Genomic DNA, 17,186 nt, shown 5'->3' with positions numbered 1-17,186 from the left:
GGAGAAGCAGGCCCCCCGCTTAGCAGGGAGCCTGACGTGGGACTCAATCCAAGATCCTAGGATCATGACCTGGGCTGAAGACAGACACTCAACCAACTGAGCCACCCAGGCACTCCATATCTGCTTTAAACCGAGACAGGTGAATGTATTCATCCATTAAACTATCTCCTAGGAGAGGAAAATATTGAAAAAACTTACAAAAAATGCAAGTCACTTCCAGTCCCATCTTCCTTTCCTGTTCCTCACCCTCAAATGTTGGTTTCCAAAGAAAGTAGTTGAGAGGAAGGGAATGAGAAACAGAGGCAGCAAGGTGTCGGAGGTGGGGGAAGTAGAGTGGTGTAGAGCTACTTCTTAGTGTAGAGCTACGCTAAGAAGAGAACTGATTGGGCAAAGAGAACTGACTGAGCAAAGATAGTGAGAATAGCAGTAGTCAGGTTTCTCACTAAGAAAAAAATTTACAAATATAAAAATGCAGTGATTATGGGGCGCCTGGGTGGCTCGGTCGTTAAGCATCTGCCTTCAGCTCAGGTCATGATCCCAGAGTCCTAGGATCAAGCCCCTCAACAGGCTCCCTGCTCAGCAGGAAGCCTGCTTCTCTCTCTCCCTCTCCCTCTCCCCCTGCTTGTGTTCGCTCTCTCAAGGTCTTTCTGTCAAATAAATGAAATAAAATCCTTAAAAATATACGTATTTTTAAAACTGGAGAGGTTAGAAAAAATCTTCAGGTATTGGAACATAAGTGAACTTTTTTAAAAATGGGACACAGAGGTACAGATAATGTGTATATATGGAAAAAAAATATATATATATATATCTCATAGTTAGGTACCCACATGACACACATTTTCTTAGCTCTGTAGGAATGGGTACACTGAGCATCCAGGTGTTGGTTTCTAAATACTATCCTACACTAAAAGGAACTAGAATTTCTTGGAGAAATGACTGATTATAGGACAAGGAAAGTACATGATAAGCCTTTGTTATGCCTGAAATAAAGAAATGCTTAAACAGTGATGGAGAGATATCAAAAGGACACAACAGCCAGTTTGAAAGAGCTCCAAGTGGCCAAACCTAGGACAATTTGGGTATCAAATAATCCCTGGACCAAAGCTCACTGAAAAAAGTAGAAATCGTAAGTATTCTACACATACACAGAAAGCTCCTACCTACAGGAAACTAAATATAGAAGGAATCACAACACTATACTTACCGGCAAGAGTTAGCACTGTTAAAGCTGGTGACTGTAGGCTTGATAAAAGAAGAAAGACTATAATATTAAGATATCTCCCCATAAAATGCTAATCAAATACAAAGGGGAAAATAGTAAAGATTTAACCTGACTAGGTGAGCAGTTAAACTAGTATCACCAGTTGTGGCACAGATCCATACTGTCTGCCTCCTTATATGCTACTCTTGAGAAGAGCAAAGAATCACTTCTGTGGTATTCTTGCCAAGATGCATGCTCTGATCTGGTCATGAGGTAATACTGGACAGATTCAACTGGAGGGTTTATCCTGCAGAAGCAAAGGCCTATCCTTTTTAAGATTTTATTTATTCAGTTGAGAGAGAGAGCACGTGCGAGTGAGCAAGCATGAGCAGGGGGAGGGGCAGAAGGGGAAGCGGACACCCATTGAGCAGGGAGCCCGACACTGGGCTCAAACCCAGGACCCTGGGATCATGAACCCCGCTGAATGCACATGCTTAACTGACTGAGCCACCCAGGTTCCCCAAAAGACCTGTGCTTTGTAAGACTACCAGGCACATGAGAATTAGCATAAGACTGACAAAGTATTCAGAATGATGAGACACAGCCACCAACAGCAACACATGACCAAGCTCCTGGACGGAAAATGGAACACTGTGGGGATGGCTGGCATCGGGTGAATGGGGTCTGTGGACTGGGCAGTAGGATGGCACCAATACGGACTTCCTGATTGGGAAGACAATGAGGTGCCATGCAAGAGTGTCAACAACTGAGGAATCTGGATGAAGGGAATGTGGGAATTCTTTGTACCATTCATGAACTATATTTCAAAATAAATTTTAAATGAGAAAAATATTACTGGTAAGAAAGAACTGGGTCTAAACGTGGTCAGACACTCATTCTGGTATATCAAATACCATTTTATCTTCCCTTTTATTTTTTTAAACTAAGAAGAGTTAGTGTTTGGGTTTTTGTTTTTTTAAGATTTTATTTATTGGGGGCGCCTAGGTTGCTCAGTGGGTTAAAGCCTCTGCCTTTGGCTCAGGTCATGATCCCAGGGTCCTGGGATAGAGTCTCACGTGGGGCTCCCAGCTCGGCAAGAAGCTTGCTTCTCCCTGCCTGCTTCTCCCTCTCCCACTCGCCCGTCTATCACTGTTTCTCTCCGTCAAATAAATAAATAAAATCTTTTTTTTATGTCTATTTATCTATTTATTTGACAGAGAGAGAGAGAGGGAGAACAAGTAGGCAGAGCAGCAGGCAGAGAGAAAGGGAGAACCAGGCCCTCCGCTGAGCAGGGAGCCCAATGTGGGGCTCGATCCTAAAGCCCTGAAATCATGACCTGAGCCAAAGGCAGCTGCTTTAACTGTCTGAGCCACATAGGTGCCCCACAATACCATCTTTTCAAAGAGGCCTTACTCATTCCTCCCTCCCCCATGACTCTCTATTCCCTCCTTTGCTTTAATTTTCTTCATAAATCAAGACAGGCCACAATTGATAGTTGTTTGGGCTAAATGCTGGGTACACAGGATTTACTTACTATTTTTCTCTTTTTATATGTGTCCAAAATTCTCCAAAGTACAATTTTTAAACTATAAAACAGTAATACATATGCATCTTTATTAATACATTAAAGTATCTAGCAGCAAGTCTAACAGCTACTTTAGTTTCTAAGTTGTGATGAGCATGAATTATTTACAAACATGGAAATGAGGAAGTCAGAATCCTCTGCAGGGTGCCTGGGTGGCTCAGTCCACCAAGCCTCTGACTTCTGCTGTCATGATCTTGGGGTCCTGGGACCAAGTCCTGCAATGAGCCACTCCTTGGGCTCTGTGCTCAGTGGGGATCTGCTTGTCCCTCACCCTCTCCCTCTGCCCTCCACCCCCAACCTCATGTGCATGCACTCTCTCAAATAAATAAAATCCTAAAAAAACTAAAAAAAAAAAAAAAAAAAAAAAACAAAGAAAAACCCCAAGGCGATTTTTAAGAAATCTTGAATACAAAAGAGCCTTTACTACAGTGTAACAGCGTTGTTTTTAAAAATTAATGCTTGAGACAAAAAAATTTACCACCTACCAACTTAATGATGACACAAATCACTGCATGCCAGATGTCATTTTGTAAAATACAAAAAAAAATTTTTTAATACAAAAATGTTTTAAAAGATTTACTTATCTGAGAGACAGCGAAAACACGCACATGCTTGTGTGCACTCAGGAACAGGGATAGGGACAGAGGGAAAGAATCTCAAGCAGAGGGGCGCCTGGGTGGCTCAGTGGGTTGAGCCGCTGCCTTCGGCTCAGGTCATGATCTCAGGGTCCTGGGATCGAGTCCCGCATCGGGCTCTCTGCTCAGCAGGGAGCCTGCTTCCCTCTCTCTCTCTCTGCCTGCCTCTCCATCTACTTGTGATTTCTCTCTGTCAAATAAATAAATAAAATCTTTAAAAAAAAAAAAAAAAAAAAAAGAATCTCAAGCAGACTCGGCTGAGCAGAGAGCTGAAGGTAGGGGCTCAACCTCACAATCCTGAGCCGAAACCAAGAGTCTGAGAGGCCTAACCATCTGAGCCACCCAGGTGCCCCTGAAATACAAAATGTTTAAAAAGAATACAAATGTCCTAGTTTTTGAATGAAAGGAATAAAATAAGGTGAAGGTTAAAAAAATCAATTTTAAGAATTTATAAATGCGTATATATATATGTATTATGTTATATATATTATATATACATAAAACTACAAATGCATTACACACACAAGTTCATATACCGCATGTAAACATGATAGGAATGTAACCATCAAAGTCTATACAAGGTACACTCAGAAAATCGCCATTCCATTTGTCCAAATTCTCAAGTAAGCCAAAGTCTGCACTTAACAAAGACATATATTACTCTAGAGGTTTGGTATGCTGGACTAAAAAAATCTAGCACCAAAACAAGCAATAGGACAAACAACTGTGTTTCCCATTTGAATTTTCCCACAAATACTCCTTAAATGTAAGAACTGGAGTGGTTCCTTACATAATAAAAACCTTTATGCTAAATTTCAGTTTATCTCTATATTCAAAATGAACTCCTAAGTAATTAAATCCAAGAATTCACTAAATTTAGTTAGCATTTTACAGAGACATTTCTTTGTGGGTTTCAGATGTTTACAATTTTCAACCTGGCAGATACAGACACGGGGGGTGGGGTCTGAATACTGTAATACTGTACAATTGTATCAAGAACATCTCTTCACAGCAAAGCGTATTTCTGCACAGCAAAAACAGGTAGAATACAAAAATTATATGGTTTCTAATAAAACGATTAAACATCCTAACTGGTTTCCACAACAGAGTATGCTATTTACCTTTCTTTTCTTTTTTAAAGATTTTATTTGACACAGAGAGATAGAGAGGGAACACAAGCAGGGGGAGTGGGAGAGGGAGAAGGAGGCTTCTCACAGAGGAGAGAGCCCAAGGCAGGGTCGATATCAAAACCCCAGGATCATGACCTGAGATGAAAGCAGACTCTTTTTTTTTTTAACTTTTTTTTTAAGATTTTATTTATTTATTTGACAGAGAGTGATCACAAGCAGGCAGAGAGGCAGGCAGAGAGAGAGGAGGAAGAAGGCTCCCTGCTGAGCAGAGAGCCCAATGTGAGGCTGGATCCCAGGACCCTGAGATCATGACCTGAGCCGAAGGCAGAGAGGCTTAACCCACTGAGTCACCCAGGCGCCCCTGAAAGCAGACTCTTAACTGAGCCACCTGGGCACCCCCAGAGTATTCGATTTTCACTCAAAACATGAGTAGCTCTAAGGCAAATAATAATAATAATAATAAATTAAGTAAAGATAGCAGTAAACTTTAGAAATTTAACTATAAAAAAGTATTACTTTATTTTGTCTCCTTGTTCAGCAGGCTAATATAGGTCTGTTTCAAGGGCTTGAACATTCATTACAAAGCATCCAATAAGGAAATTCAGGAGCCCAATTTTAATAACAATATATATACTAAAGGTATTTGCAGACCACAATGCTTACATTAAATAATGTGGACTAGTTAACTACAGCTCAAACACCACAGATTCTTATAAGTAAAAACAGAAATATATCATCTCCAATTGTATATACTAGTTCTCACAAACTATTTCAAACTTTTTTTTTTTAATTTTTATTTTAAGATTTTATTTATTTAGGGGAGCCTGGGTGGCTCAGTGGGTTAAAAGCCTCTGCTCAGATAACGGTCCCAGGGTCCTGAAATTGAGCCCCACATCGGGCTCTCTGCTCAGTAGGGAGCCAGCTTCCCCTCTCTCTCTGCCAGCCTCTCTGCCTACTTGTGATCTCTCTGTCATATAAATAAATAAAATCTTAAAAAAAAAAAAAGATTTTATTTATTTGACAGAGACATAGCGAGAGAGGGAACACAGGGGGAGTGCAAGAGGGAGACGCAGGCTTCCCGCTGAGCAGGGAGCCCTATATAAGGCTAGATCCCAGGACCCCAGGATCATGACCTGAGCCAAAGGCAAACGCTTAACGACTGAGCCACCCAGGTGCCCAGGTGCCCCTCAAACTTTTTTTTAAAAAAGCAATCAAGACGGTGCCCTCCACCAGTCAAACATCACCAATCTTCCTGGCACCTATTTTCCCCCCAATCTGCCAGAGGCATCCTCCTTAGGAAATAAAATACAGTATTTCAAGCATTCTGTATTAATTTTTAATGCTATTTATCACAATAACTGAATTTTATTTTTTAAATGTACAAAAGCCCGACACAAAAATATCAAAATTATAACATTCAAAACCAGAGCTGTTTCTACATAGAACTGGCTGGGCTCTAAAAAAGAAACGATGTAGCAATGATGTAAGGCTAGGGTGAGTCAAATTTGTTTGAAGTCTAAAAATACCTCCAGTTATAGAATACTAAAGACAAGGAAATTCTTCCACTATATTTTTACTGTGTCCCCAAAGTAAAGATATCCAAATACATGTAACATGTATTCCAGCTATTTTAACTCAGAAAACCACTGTAATATTTAAAATTAGCAAAGCCAAAAATACATTTTTAAATGGGTCTCATTCTTTGACAGAATTTTTACATAAGCTGCTACCTTGCTCTACCTCTGCACAATCTTTAACGTCTTCTCTAAAACTGGGGATGGATGGGAAGAACCTGAAAATGTGATTTACTTAAAACAGGCAAATAAAATAGAGAATTTTATATTCTTTAAAGGGCTCTATTCGTTCGCTCATTCTAATTCAGGGAATCATCTTTGCACACACCTCTCTCTCTTACAACTAAAAGACAGCAACCAATTGTTGTGTAACTCCTCCCTTCCCCCTTCAACCCAGCTAACATACAAAGGAAAGGACTTTCTCTATTGTGCAAATTCAGTCCCTGCAACAGATCTTTGTTAACTAAAATCTGATTCAGAAATAGTCCTCATTTAATTTTTTTCAGCAGTATATTAAAAGCTGTAAAGAAAATGAACACAACAAATATATTCTATTGCAAGAAGGTAAAGCCAAATTTTGAAAATGCTCTGATTATATTTTAAAGACTGGGTCTTTCTTTAGTTCGAACGGGAAAAAAGCCTTTATCAGCATCCTTCCCTCAATCTATTTTCCACCAAAAATACTGACCATTGTAAATAATAAAAATAATACACTGTAAATAATACAAAAAAGATCTGGTTCCGACCCCTCCCCCAAACACACACAAAAGTGCCCTCTAAGCTGCCCTGCTTCCAAAACTGGTTTAATCTTTAAAAAACAAAAACAAAACCCCAAACACTTACTATAATAGCCTAATCAGTGTTACAAGAATAATTCTGAAAACGTTCTATGTAATATATTCCCAATATACACCTCTTAATCCTGTAAAACAGTTATTAGTTAATGTTGTAATTAGCAAGGGAAAAGGGTAAAAGCTGGTAAAAGGTATTAGAGAGTTTCTCTCATCTTGAGTTCTAGAAAACACTAGAAGTGTTTACATCTTCTTACACAGCTATCATTCCGGTACAACTATCTTTTTATTTTTATCCCTTTCACTTAAATTACTCAAATTTCGCCTTCCCCTAGTAGCAATCACACATTTTACAAAACATTTTCTACAATAGGGATAAAAGGCTTTGAATTCCTCCAAACAGGGTCCATTTAACTCCACAGCTGGAAAAGCAAAAACATTTCTTATACATATGTAAGAATAAACAAGAAACCATAAATAGAGATTACCTGTCCCGGGGATTGGGTGGGAAGTGGGGGATGGGAACTGGGAATCCCGAGGTCAGGGGTGAAGGGGAGATTTTTCTCTGTGAACCCTTCACACTCTTTAAACCCATAAGAATGCACTGCCTTTTCAAAGAGCTAAGGACGTTTGTCTAAATTTTTTTAAAAATCGCTTTTAACATAAAGGAGTGTCATGGACACACGGTCTGCTTAGTTTTAACAGAATCTGCTTTTGGTAGCATCTGCTTGTGCTCTGCAATAGGTGAGGTACCCCTTTAAACGCAGTGTGCCCGCTAAGCCCTGTTTAATACAGTAACGTTCCTCCAGACCTCCGCTTTCGAAGGCAGCTCGCATCCTCCGCCCCCTCCTCCCTCTGTGCATTCTGAGAGCTGCTGCTGATTCCCACATAAAGTGGGTCCTGGCCGCCATTTTAGAAAGTCATTCACACAAGCCGGACCGCAGCCCCATCCACTTAAAAATCTCCCAAACCTCCCGCGGACGATCTCCTCTTCCCATTCCCTCTCCCCTCATCTTGAGAGGAGTCAAACTCCCTGCAAGAGGTATGCAATGTCTCTGGAATGTGCATAATGCGAAGTGACACGTCTGGCCACAGAACACTGAGGAGCAACGCGAATGCTGCAATGCACGTGTTTGCACGTCGGTACAGCCGAATTTCCCAGAGACCTACAGAGAAAGTCCACAGGAGTTCAAAGTGAGCACACCTAAAGTGGCTTTTCCACTCCGATAATCTGCGTCTACAGGACTTTCCAACCAAAGCACTGAAGACGGTGGGGCGGTGGGTGGAGGTAAAGGGTGGAGCCGCGCCAGGGAGGGAAAAGTTCCCATCTGCTTCTCCACTGAGCCCGGGGTCTCGCTCCCCTTTACCACCGGGGTAGAGGTGAGCTTTTGCTCCCTGCCTGCCCTTGCCTGGTTTCTCAGCACAACGTAGTAAACACCGGGAGAGTCCCTGGAAGCGCGCCTCCCCCAGCCCTGCCGAGGACAGCCTGAGCAGGTTATGAATGGCCTCACTATTGCCGGCTCCTTTTCACACGCGGTCACGCGCAGACGCGCGCCCCAGCGGTGAAGATTTAATACCCCAGTAACAGCAACCACCAACAGAATCAATGATCCTCCATTTAAAAGACGGAGTGGATCCAGCTCTGCTGCCTCTGCTTCCATTTCCCTATCCAAGCTGCTCAGGAGCAAGCGACGCAATCTGTTTTTCCCATGGTGACTCACTAATAAGGGCGCTCCATAATTTCCTCCACTCACTAGATAGTAAGAGGAATTAGGGAGTAAACCGAACTGAAGATCGTTCCGGGTCTGGAATATCGCAAGGAACGGTAATTTTCGAGGACGAGCGCGGATCTGCTACAGTCCTCCTCATTCTGCACCAAGCTTAAGCACAGCGTCACTTTCAGGATGTTCCAGCGAGGACGCTACCCGTCACGGTACGCATACGTTCCACAAAGAAAGCAGGCGCTTGAATGCTACCGTAGCAGAGGTACCAAAACAACAGTGATCCCACCATCTCACCGAAAAAAAATATATATTCTGGGAAGTTAAAAAAAAAAAAAAAAAAAAAAACTACATCTCCTGATCTTAAAAGACGTGCATTCTTCCAACGACCGGTTCAAGAACTCTGGGCGGGAGGGAATCACCGTTCTTTCAAAGGCGGCCCCTCAGCGCTAACCCCGCGCGGCCGCGGAGGTAGCGATCCCGAGGCTCTCGGGCTCCGGCGCCCGCTGGGCACCGTCCTACCCGCCGTGGGGCTTCCAGTGAAAGCCCTCGGTCCTCACCCCCGTCCTCACCCAAGGACCCCAGAGGGCTGAGGCGGCCTGGAAGGCGAAAGAGCCGAAACAAGCGCACCAACTTATTTTCAGACACCATACTCGCTAGCCAACCCCGAAAAAATAAGAATTTAAAAAAAAAAAAAAAACCAAAAACCCACAGGAGAAATGTGAGCTTGCCATTTCCCTGTAGTTTCTAGGTCTGTAAGCCGTTCGGGAGAGGTGCCCAGAACCTCGCAGCTGCCCCGGTTCCGAGCTGCTCCTACACCACCTACCGAGCCGTGTGTCTGGGTGAAGCCTCTCATGTCGCACAAACCCCTCTCCCGGCTAGACATTTCCAAGCGTCGGCAGGGCGAGGAGCGGGACTTGCGGCGGGACTCCGGAGTTGGCCGCGCCGGGACGGGGGTCCGGGGCGGCGGCGCGCAAGGACGCGACCCTACTCCTGCCCCGCCGGCTGGCGGGCGCCCTCCGGGCGCCGGTTCCGCGGAGGCCGAGCGACAGCCTCCTCCTCGCTGGGGCGGGAGAGGGCGGCAGCCGGACCGCTCCGCCGAGGCCCGAGGCCCAACGCCGCGACGCGGGCCGAGCGGCGGCCAGACAACCGCGCGCCCCCCGCACCAGTCCGCGGCTCTGGCCCGGGTCCCCTCAGCAGTTCCGCGCACGGGGAGGGGCCGGCAACGGGTCGGGCGGGCAGCAGCGCCCGAAGGGAGAGCGCGGCCCCGGGCCGCGTGTCACTCACCGTTTGAAATGCTCGATGATCTTCTCTTCCCGCACGTTCTCCGGTAAGTTGCCCACCCAGAGGTGCCTGGTTTCCCGGACCATGCTGGGCGGTGTGCCGGCGACCGCTGGTGCGGGTTCTCCCTCGCCGGCTTCGTACGAGCCCGTCAGCGCCGGGAGGCGGGCGCCGAGGCGGCGGCGGCGGCGGCTGCGGCGGTGGCGTCGGCAGCGGCGGCGGCTCCTCCGGCTCCCCCCCGTGCAGAGACCATCCCTCTCCCCCAGGTTCTGACTCTCGGGCCTCGCAGCTCCGCTCTGCCGCCACCACACACCCGAAGCCGACCCTCGCGCTCCGGCGGCGCATGCGCCCGGGCGGCGGCGGGCGGGGGAGCGGGGAGGAGGGGGGAGCGGGGAGGAGGGGCGAGCGGGACCCGGGCGGCAGCGACTACGACGGAGCTGGCGCTGTGGCAGCCGGACGCTTCCCACCGGTGCGCGCGGCCCGCCTCCCTCGCCGCGGGCACGCGCGCGTCCGCCCGCCCGCGGAGGCTGAAACGCCGAGTTCCTCCCAGCCGGCGCGCAGGCGCGCGGGGGAGGGAGGAACGCGGGGCTTGAAAGGAACGCTCGCGCGCCCGATCCTGATGCGCAGGCGCGCAGGCACGCAGGGAGTGGGCCGCGGGGTGGGCGTTCGGTCAGACCTGGGGCGCCGAGCTTCCAGGGACCGGGACGGTCTCCAGCCCCTCCAACAGGGGTCCCAGGCGCGGGCCTAGAGGAACAAAAGAGAGAAAGGGAGTTGGTTTTGATAGCCCCGCGTGTCAGAGCGGCTGCCGGTGCCTCTCCCCGGAGAAGCCAGGACTCCTGACCCTACTCACCCTTCGGCCAGGAGCTGGCCGTTTCCGGGCACCAGGATCCCCGCCTGCTTGGGAAAGTGTCAGAACAAGGCCGCCCTTCTCACTGCCAAGCGAAGCAATGACGGGATCAGAAGCCCATCCCTCTCAAGAATAATTAGCCCTAACGTAAAGCAACTATTTTATATAGGATCTTACGAAATGTTTTGCAAGATACGTTACGGTATATCAGGAATAGAACTGATAGAAGACGGCTACATGTCTAATATTGTTAAAAGGATTTATATAAAGGATTTACTGTAATTTAATATTTAAGCATAGGAACGGATCAGACCTCTGGCGTTTCCAGGCCTAGCGACCTTTAAAGACCATAGCTGAACTTTCATATAAAGGCCAGTTTACAGAACCCCAGAGAAAACCGACAAAATTAAGGCAAACTGTATTGAGTCCAGAAAAATGGAATCGTTTAGAACAGTCAGCAACTCAATTTTCCATTTTTTTAATCTGCAGAAATAAAATATCAAAGGTGCGGTACTTCAAGTACACACCAGATTTTAAATATTTGGTCTTATTCACGGTCTCCTTAAATACAGCCGATTTATCACCAGACTATATTGTGAACTGGAAAATATGGTCACCATGATCACTGGCACTAATACCTGGAGTCACTTGTGCACAGCAGTTTCTTTTGTTCCACAGACAGTAATGCTCCAAGTGGTTTTTTACTTTGTTACCATATAATGTGACATAAGCTAATTAATTATTGTGTCTGGCTGAGAGTCACATCAACTTTTCTTGTATTTGGTCTAATAGTCCATACTATAGGGGCGCCTGGGTGGCTCAGCCCATTAGGCGTCTGCCTTCTATGCAGGTCATGATCCCTGGGTCCAGCCCAGCAGCTGGCTCCCTGCTCAGTGGGGAGATTGCTTCTCCCTCTCCCTCTGTCCCCTAGCTTGTACTCTCTCTATCCCAAATAAATAAAATCTTAAAAAGAGAAATAGTCCATGCTATAAATCTGACCAGTTGAGATACTCTCTCTTCCATTGACAAGGCTAAGCAAGCCCCAGTCTAACACAGTTGCAATGATTTCAGTAAAAGATGAGCTAGCTGAGGGGCTAAGCTTACCCTCCATTTGAAATGATTTTTGGAATTTTGACTAATTATTTCTAAAACTTCTAGATTCTGAGCCAGGTAATTTAACCAATTTAACTTCAGTAAGAGTCAGAAGAGGTAGAGAAAAGCTAGAAACAGAAAAGCCCCACTACAATAGTGGCATTAATTGATAATTTACTTAAAGTATTTAGTGCCACCCCACAGGCTGTCCTCGTCTTCATGCAAATCAGCCATTAAATGAAATGGAAATATGTATTCTTGAAAATATTATGGAATGGATTCCTCAGTAAAAGCAAACAAACCACAGATGTAGGATCAGCCATTTACATGTGGCCATTTCTTTGTCCTGACACTATCACTTAAGGAGTGTCAAGCCAGCACACTATTAACCTAAACTCATGAACTATATAGCTGTTGTTTTTTTTTTTTTTTTTAAGATTATTCATTTATTTATTTGACAAGGAGAGAGAGCACAAGCAGGGGGAGCTGCAGGCAGAGGGAGAGGGAGAAGCAGACTCCCGGCTAAGCAGGGAGCCTGATGCAGCGCTCAGTCCCAGGGTCCTGGGATCATTACCTGAGCTGAAAGCAGCCACCTAACTGACTGAGCTACCCAAGCACCCCTGAACTATATAGCTCTGCATGCACGGCTGCAGTTAACATTGAACTGACATGCATTTTTCCATGAAGCATGAATTTCAATATAAGCAACCACCACAATTTGAAACACACTTTAAAATAGGATGTAAACTCCTCATTTAAAACTTGATAGGCTCTGTATTAGCTGAAACTTCTTGGAAAGACCAAAATGTCACCATGAAGAACAGAAGAGATTCGGCTCAGTTGCACTAAGAGGGGCAACTGACAAGAGGATTCACAACATAGTGTCTTGCAGTTACAGAAGTAAAGGGCATATCTGACCTTGCATGCAGACTTCAGTTAAAATCAGTCTGAGGAAAAAATTCAAGGACTGAAAAAAAAAAGGGGGGGTAGACTTTTAGAAGCAAAATCATTAGAAAAAAGACTAATTAGAATAATTCTTGAATGCAGTATTTGGTATCCATCTAGGGCTCCCAAAGAACAATAAAAGGATAAAGCAGAACAAAATAAGAAGCAATTAAGATATTTTTTCTAATACTTTCTCCATGGCACAAGAATGAAGGTACATTAAGTGAAAGTTAAAGCAACATCCTTACCAACTAAAAATTTTTTGAACTAGTTCTTTTCAGTTAGCCTAAAAGTCTTGTTACAGCAGTGCTGTTTTTCCATGTAAAAAGCAGAATAAGTACTTAATTTTTGTAAATTAATTTAAAATGGGCAAAGTTATTTACAAATACTACTTCAAGTCCCCCACCTTTGGGAAGTAGTGGAGGAGAAACCTGGTAGAAGATTACCAACACATAAATTATTAAGCAAAGTTGAGTTAAAGTTCTCCCAAAGACCAAAGAGCTCACAGAATGTCAAAAAGATTAGAGGCAAATATCAAATTAAGAATATCATCTCATCGAGCCAGAGATCTACCAAACAACTGAGAAACAGTCTCTCTTTAATATAAAGCCTAACAAAATCTCATCAAACCAACCTTTATACTCAGATTCGCTTGAAGTATTGTCAAACTACCTGTTTGGCACCAAAAATAGCAACGAAAGTATTCATTTTAGTTTCTTGGTTTCTTAAAAATCCGATATATATTTCTCAAGAGAATTCTCAGTTTATAAAATGTCAACAGATATCAGCCTAAATAAATTTAATGAGTAAAACAAATGTCAATTATCTAACGTGCTCCTATGATGCCAAAAGAAAAAAAATATGACACTAACTTCAACTGAACAGATTCATTTAAAGGAAAAATAGCTCACATATAGATGCTGGGTTCAAATGAGCAATTCAGGTAGGAATTCTATCCATCTTTATTAAACTTAATAGTTACAGGTTAAAAATACTGTCCATGGGGCGCCTGGGTGGCTCAGTGGTTTGGGCTGCTGCCTTCGGCTCGGGTCATGATCTCAGGGTCCTGGGATCGAGCCCCGCATCGGGCTCCCTGCTCCGCGGGAAGCCTGCTTCCCTCTCTCTCTCTCTCTGCCTGCCTCTCGGCCTACTTGTGATCTCTGTCTGTCAAATAAATAAATAAAATATTTAAAAATAATAATAATACTGTCCATGTTCCTTACTGATTCTTTTAGCATAACAAACACTACTTGGCATGAACTCTGTGTTATACTAAAAAAATAAAAAATAAAAACAAAACAAAAACAATACTGATGATACAAACAATAGACAGTATGTATAATGGAATACCCCTGGGTTACTGGGTTAAGAGTTAGAAATTCCAGTTCCAGTTTTGTCACTAGCTATATGACCTAGACAAATCGATTAAATCCTCAAAGTCTCAATATCGTTATCTGCAAAACGAAATATCTATCAAAAAAGTTTCCTAGAAGTATCAAAGAAGATGATATATGTAAAAGGATTTGGAAGTAACATACTGTAAATATCATAAATACTATTAAGTTGGCCACTAATTTCTCATTAATATCAAAAGTAAGTATCAGCTGAAATTAAGAACATATCATTATCAATTTTCAGGGTTTTATAGCCTACATAGGTCCTACAGTCAAATCAAAATGCAGTGATTGCATATTAAGTATGCCAACATTCCGTTTGTTTTTGCAAAGCTCTTAATAACAGCAAAACTGATAAGTACACGCCCTTTGCATAGCCCCAAATCAAGTATTTGATTTTTTTCAATGCCTTTCATTTTTATTGGCAATGTATCAGAAAACACTGGGAAAGCTTTTCTCTATTTCTGTCTTTGGTACAAATATTTACAAAGGCAGAATTTCTTCAGCAGCATTTATCTTGGTATGTTTTCAATAGCAAGGCAACCCACTCTGTTATTCTGATTTTTAAATTTATTTTAACAATAAATAATTGATGCTCATTGAGAAAAATCAAAAGTAGGGTGTGATCTCTCCTTTCTTCTGATAAATGGATGGTGAAGTGAATTTCCTCATTTGAGTCTTAATGATAATTCGGAAAGGTAACATTAAAAGCAGAACCATTTGCAAAGGGGAATTAAAATAGATGTGTTTTTAATCAGGTCTTATTTTCACGCTGTGAGGAGCTCCTGTATTTAGCATGCTAGATGTGCTCAAAGAGTTCAGTCATGCGTAACGGAAGCCCAATGGGAAAAGCATTTGAGCCTCAAATTTGGACTTTGAATGCTAACCTAGCCAATAGAGCAGATAAATTAATATCAACATTTAAACAGAAAGACAGAATCGTTACCAGATATTTAACAAGAATTTGGTTACAAATCTAGTCCCAAGCTATTAAAATTAAACTATTTCATGACAAAACATATACTTAAAATATAAGCACCTGTTTCTAAAGGCATCATATAAAAACACATTAACTAGCTCTAAAATGATCAAAGCCTACTTGACAACTTGACAATACAAATTTTTATAATCAGGTTTTTTTTAACAGTAGAAAATAAAACAGGCAACACTGCTATATTATTCTCAAAGAGTGTTTTACATATTGTTAGTTTTGAGGGAGCAAGAAAGACCAGTCCATTAACAGATCTATTTTGATATAGAAGGCAGAGTCTGGTGGAATTACATAAATTATAACTTATATCAATTGACCATCAGACAGCCAGTCCTCTAAATCATACTTTCAGCAAGCTAACATTTCATAATCTATTTTACTATTCAACACTCTATGTAAGCTAAATTATCCCACATTGTTTTTTGCATTCCAGAAATGAATGTAATGGCTGATACATTTTTTTAAATAAATTCTTATGTTTTTACCATTTCCTTGGAAAGTTGCTTAATTTTTCCCCTCTATGAGGAAATATTGCTTAATTTTTCCCCTCTATGAGGAAATATTGCTATGTATCTAATATTCAGAATTACAAATTAACGTTTAGGGCATGGGGAAAAAATGGATTGGAAGGATATTTGCAAATACCTTAATCACAGCTGTGCCTATATGGTAGAATTTAATTCTTTTCTTTTTTAAATTTCAATTCTGGTAAAGTTAACATACAGTGGTAGTTTCAGGTGTACAATATAGCGATTCAACAATTCTATACATTACTGAGTGCCCATCACCTAACCTACCCACCTCCCCTGAAATGTAAAAATTTTTTAAAGTTTTTATTCATCTATATTTTCTAAAAAAATTCCATCTATATTTTCTTTGGTTAACATATATCGTTTTTATAATTAGAAAAAGTTATAATAAAATGACTTTTGGAAGTCAGTATCTGTGTTTCTTTCAAGGTTTCTCTGAAATGTTGGTGCTGGACTATACTAAATCAACATATTTATGTTAAGAGATCCCATGTGAACAAAGTATTATTCGCTATGTTAATTCGGATATTTCATTCAACCCTTTAAACCTCTATTGTTAATCCTCATGTAAGAAAAAACTTAATCTCTTCACTAGAAGTAATATACATTAACCGAACACCCCATGTAGATTGTAACTTTTGAACATCAGGAAGTAAGAATATAATAAGGCTATTGATTAATTCGGGAGACACTACCAAAGTACAGTTGACACAATCTCAAAAACATTAATGCCAAATAAAATGTGTTTAGTAACTTGTTACATATGTCTTGAAATTTTCAGACTTAGGGTCTTGAGCTCCGTGGCTCTAGTTTGAAATAGCAAATTTAAAAAGAAAATTATTTATGTACTTTTGAAATGTTTTTAAAACTGTATCCATCTTAACTCAATTATTGCTATTTAATAAAAATGGTTCTTTAAATCACATCACTGCCTCAATAATCTCCAGGATGGTAATAATTGATAATTTTCTATAGTATTCCATAATTAGACACTTGAAACATTTTGGCTTAAAATAAAACCACACTATTTAAAGACTACATAGGACTGATACCTTTCTAAATTAATGATGGAATTATTTTTAAAGCTTCAAAAAGTTAAATTTCAGTATTTTGATGGAGCTCATTGAATTTTTTCAGGCCATATACTACAGAAGTCATGAGAACCATCGCTTACACTTTTATTTGAATGATACTCTGGCTAAAACAAAAAACACAAAAACAATGCCTAAGTATAACTGTCTTTGAGGGTGCTAGATTAACTTAAAATGATTTCTCTGAGAAAACAGAACCATTAAGTGTCATAACTAAAGATTTCACTGAATACTGTCAGCTGGTGAAGGGACATGGTGAGATGAATTAATAAAAGGGGTCTGTGTTTCCCCCACAATATCAGATAATTTAAACATACACACACACAAGCATAAACCTTTCCCTTAAAAAATTTCACTCAGAAAAGTGGCTTCAGG

General features: G+C 42.1%; 1 protein-coding gene across 4 annotated transcripts in view; it reads right to left on the bottom strand.

Annotated features, from left to right (window-relative positions):
* Positions 1 to 10,431, bottom strand: part of SPEN (spen family transcriptional repressor) — a 96,436-nt gene extending 86,005 nt beyond the window's left edge. For 2 of the 4 annotated variants that reach the window (XM_059137053.1, XM_059137054.1), the window contains exon 1: positions 9,928 to 10,431. In XM_059137053.1, the coding sequence (XP_058993036.1) occupies positions 9,928 to 10,010 (83 nt within the window). In that variant the 5' untranslated portion in view covers positions 10,011 to 10,431. Of the gene's footprint in view, positions 1 to 9,466; positions 9,743 to 9,927 lie in introns of those variants that run through there. The other 2 variants (XM_059137056.1, XM_059137055.1) reach the window with 2 other exon arrangements.
* Positions 10,432 to 17,186: the final 6,755 nt, after the last annotated feature.

The sequence above is a fragment of the Mustela lutreola genome, chromosome 10, assembly GCF_030435805.1.
Source record: "Mustela lutreola isolate mMusLut2 chromosome 10, mMusLut2.pri, whole genome shotgun sequence".
In the NCBI taxonomy this organism is placed as follows: Eukaryota; Metazoa; Chordata; class Mammalia; order Carnivora; family Mustelidae; genus Mustela; species Mustela lutreola.
Note: the sequence above shows the minus strand (reverse complement) of the source record. Positions and strands in the feature narration are given on the sequence as shown.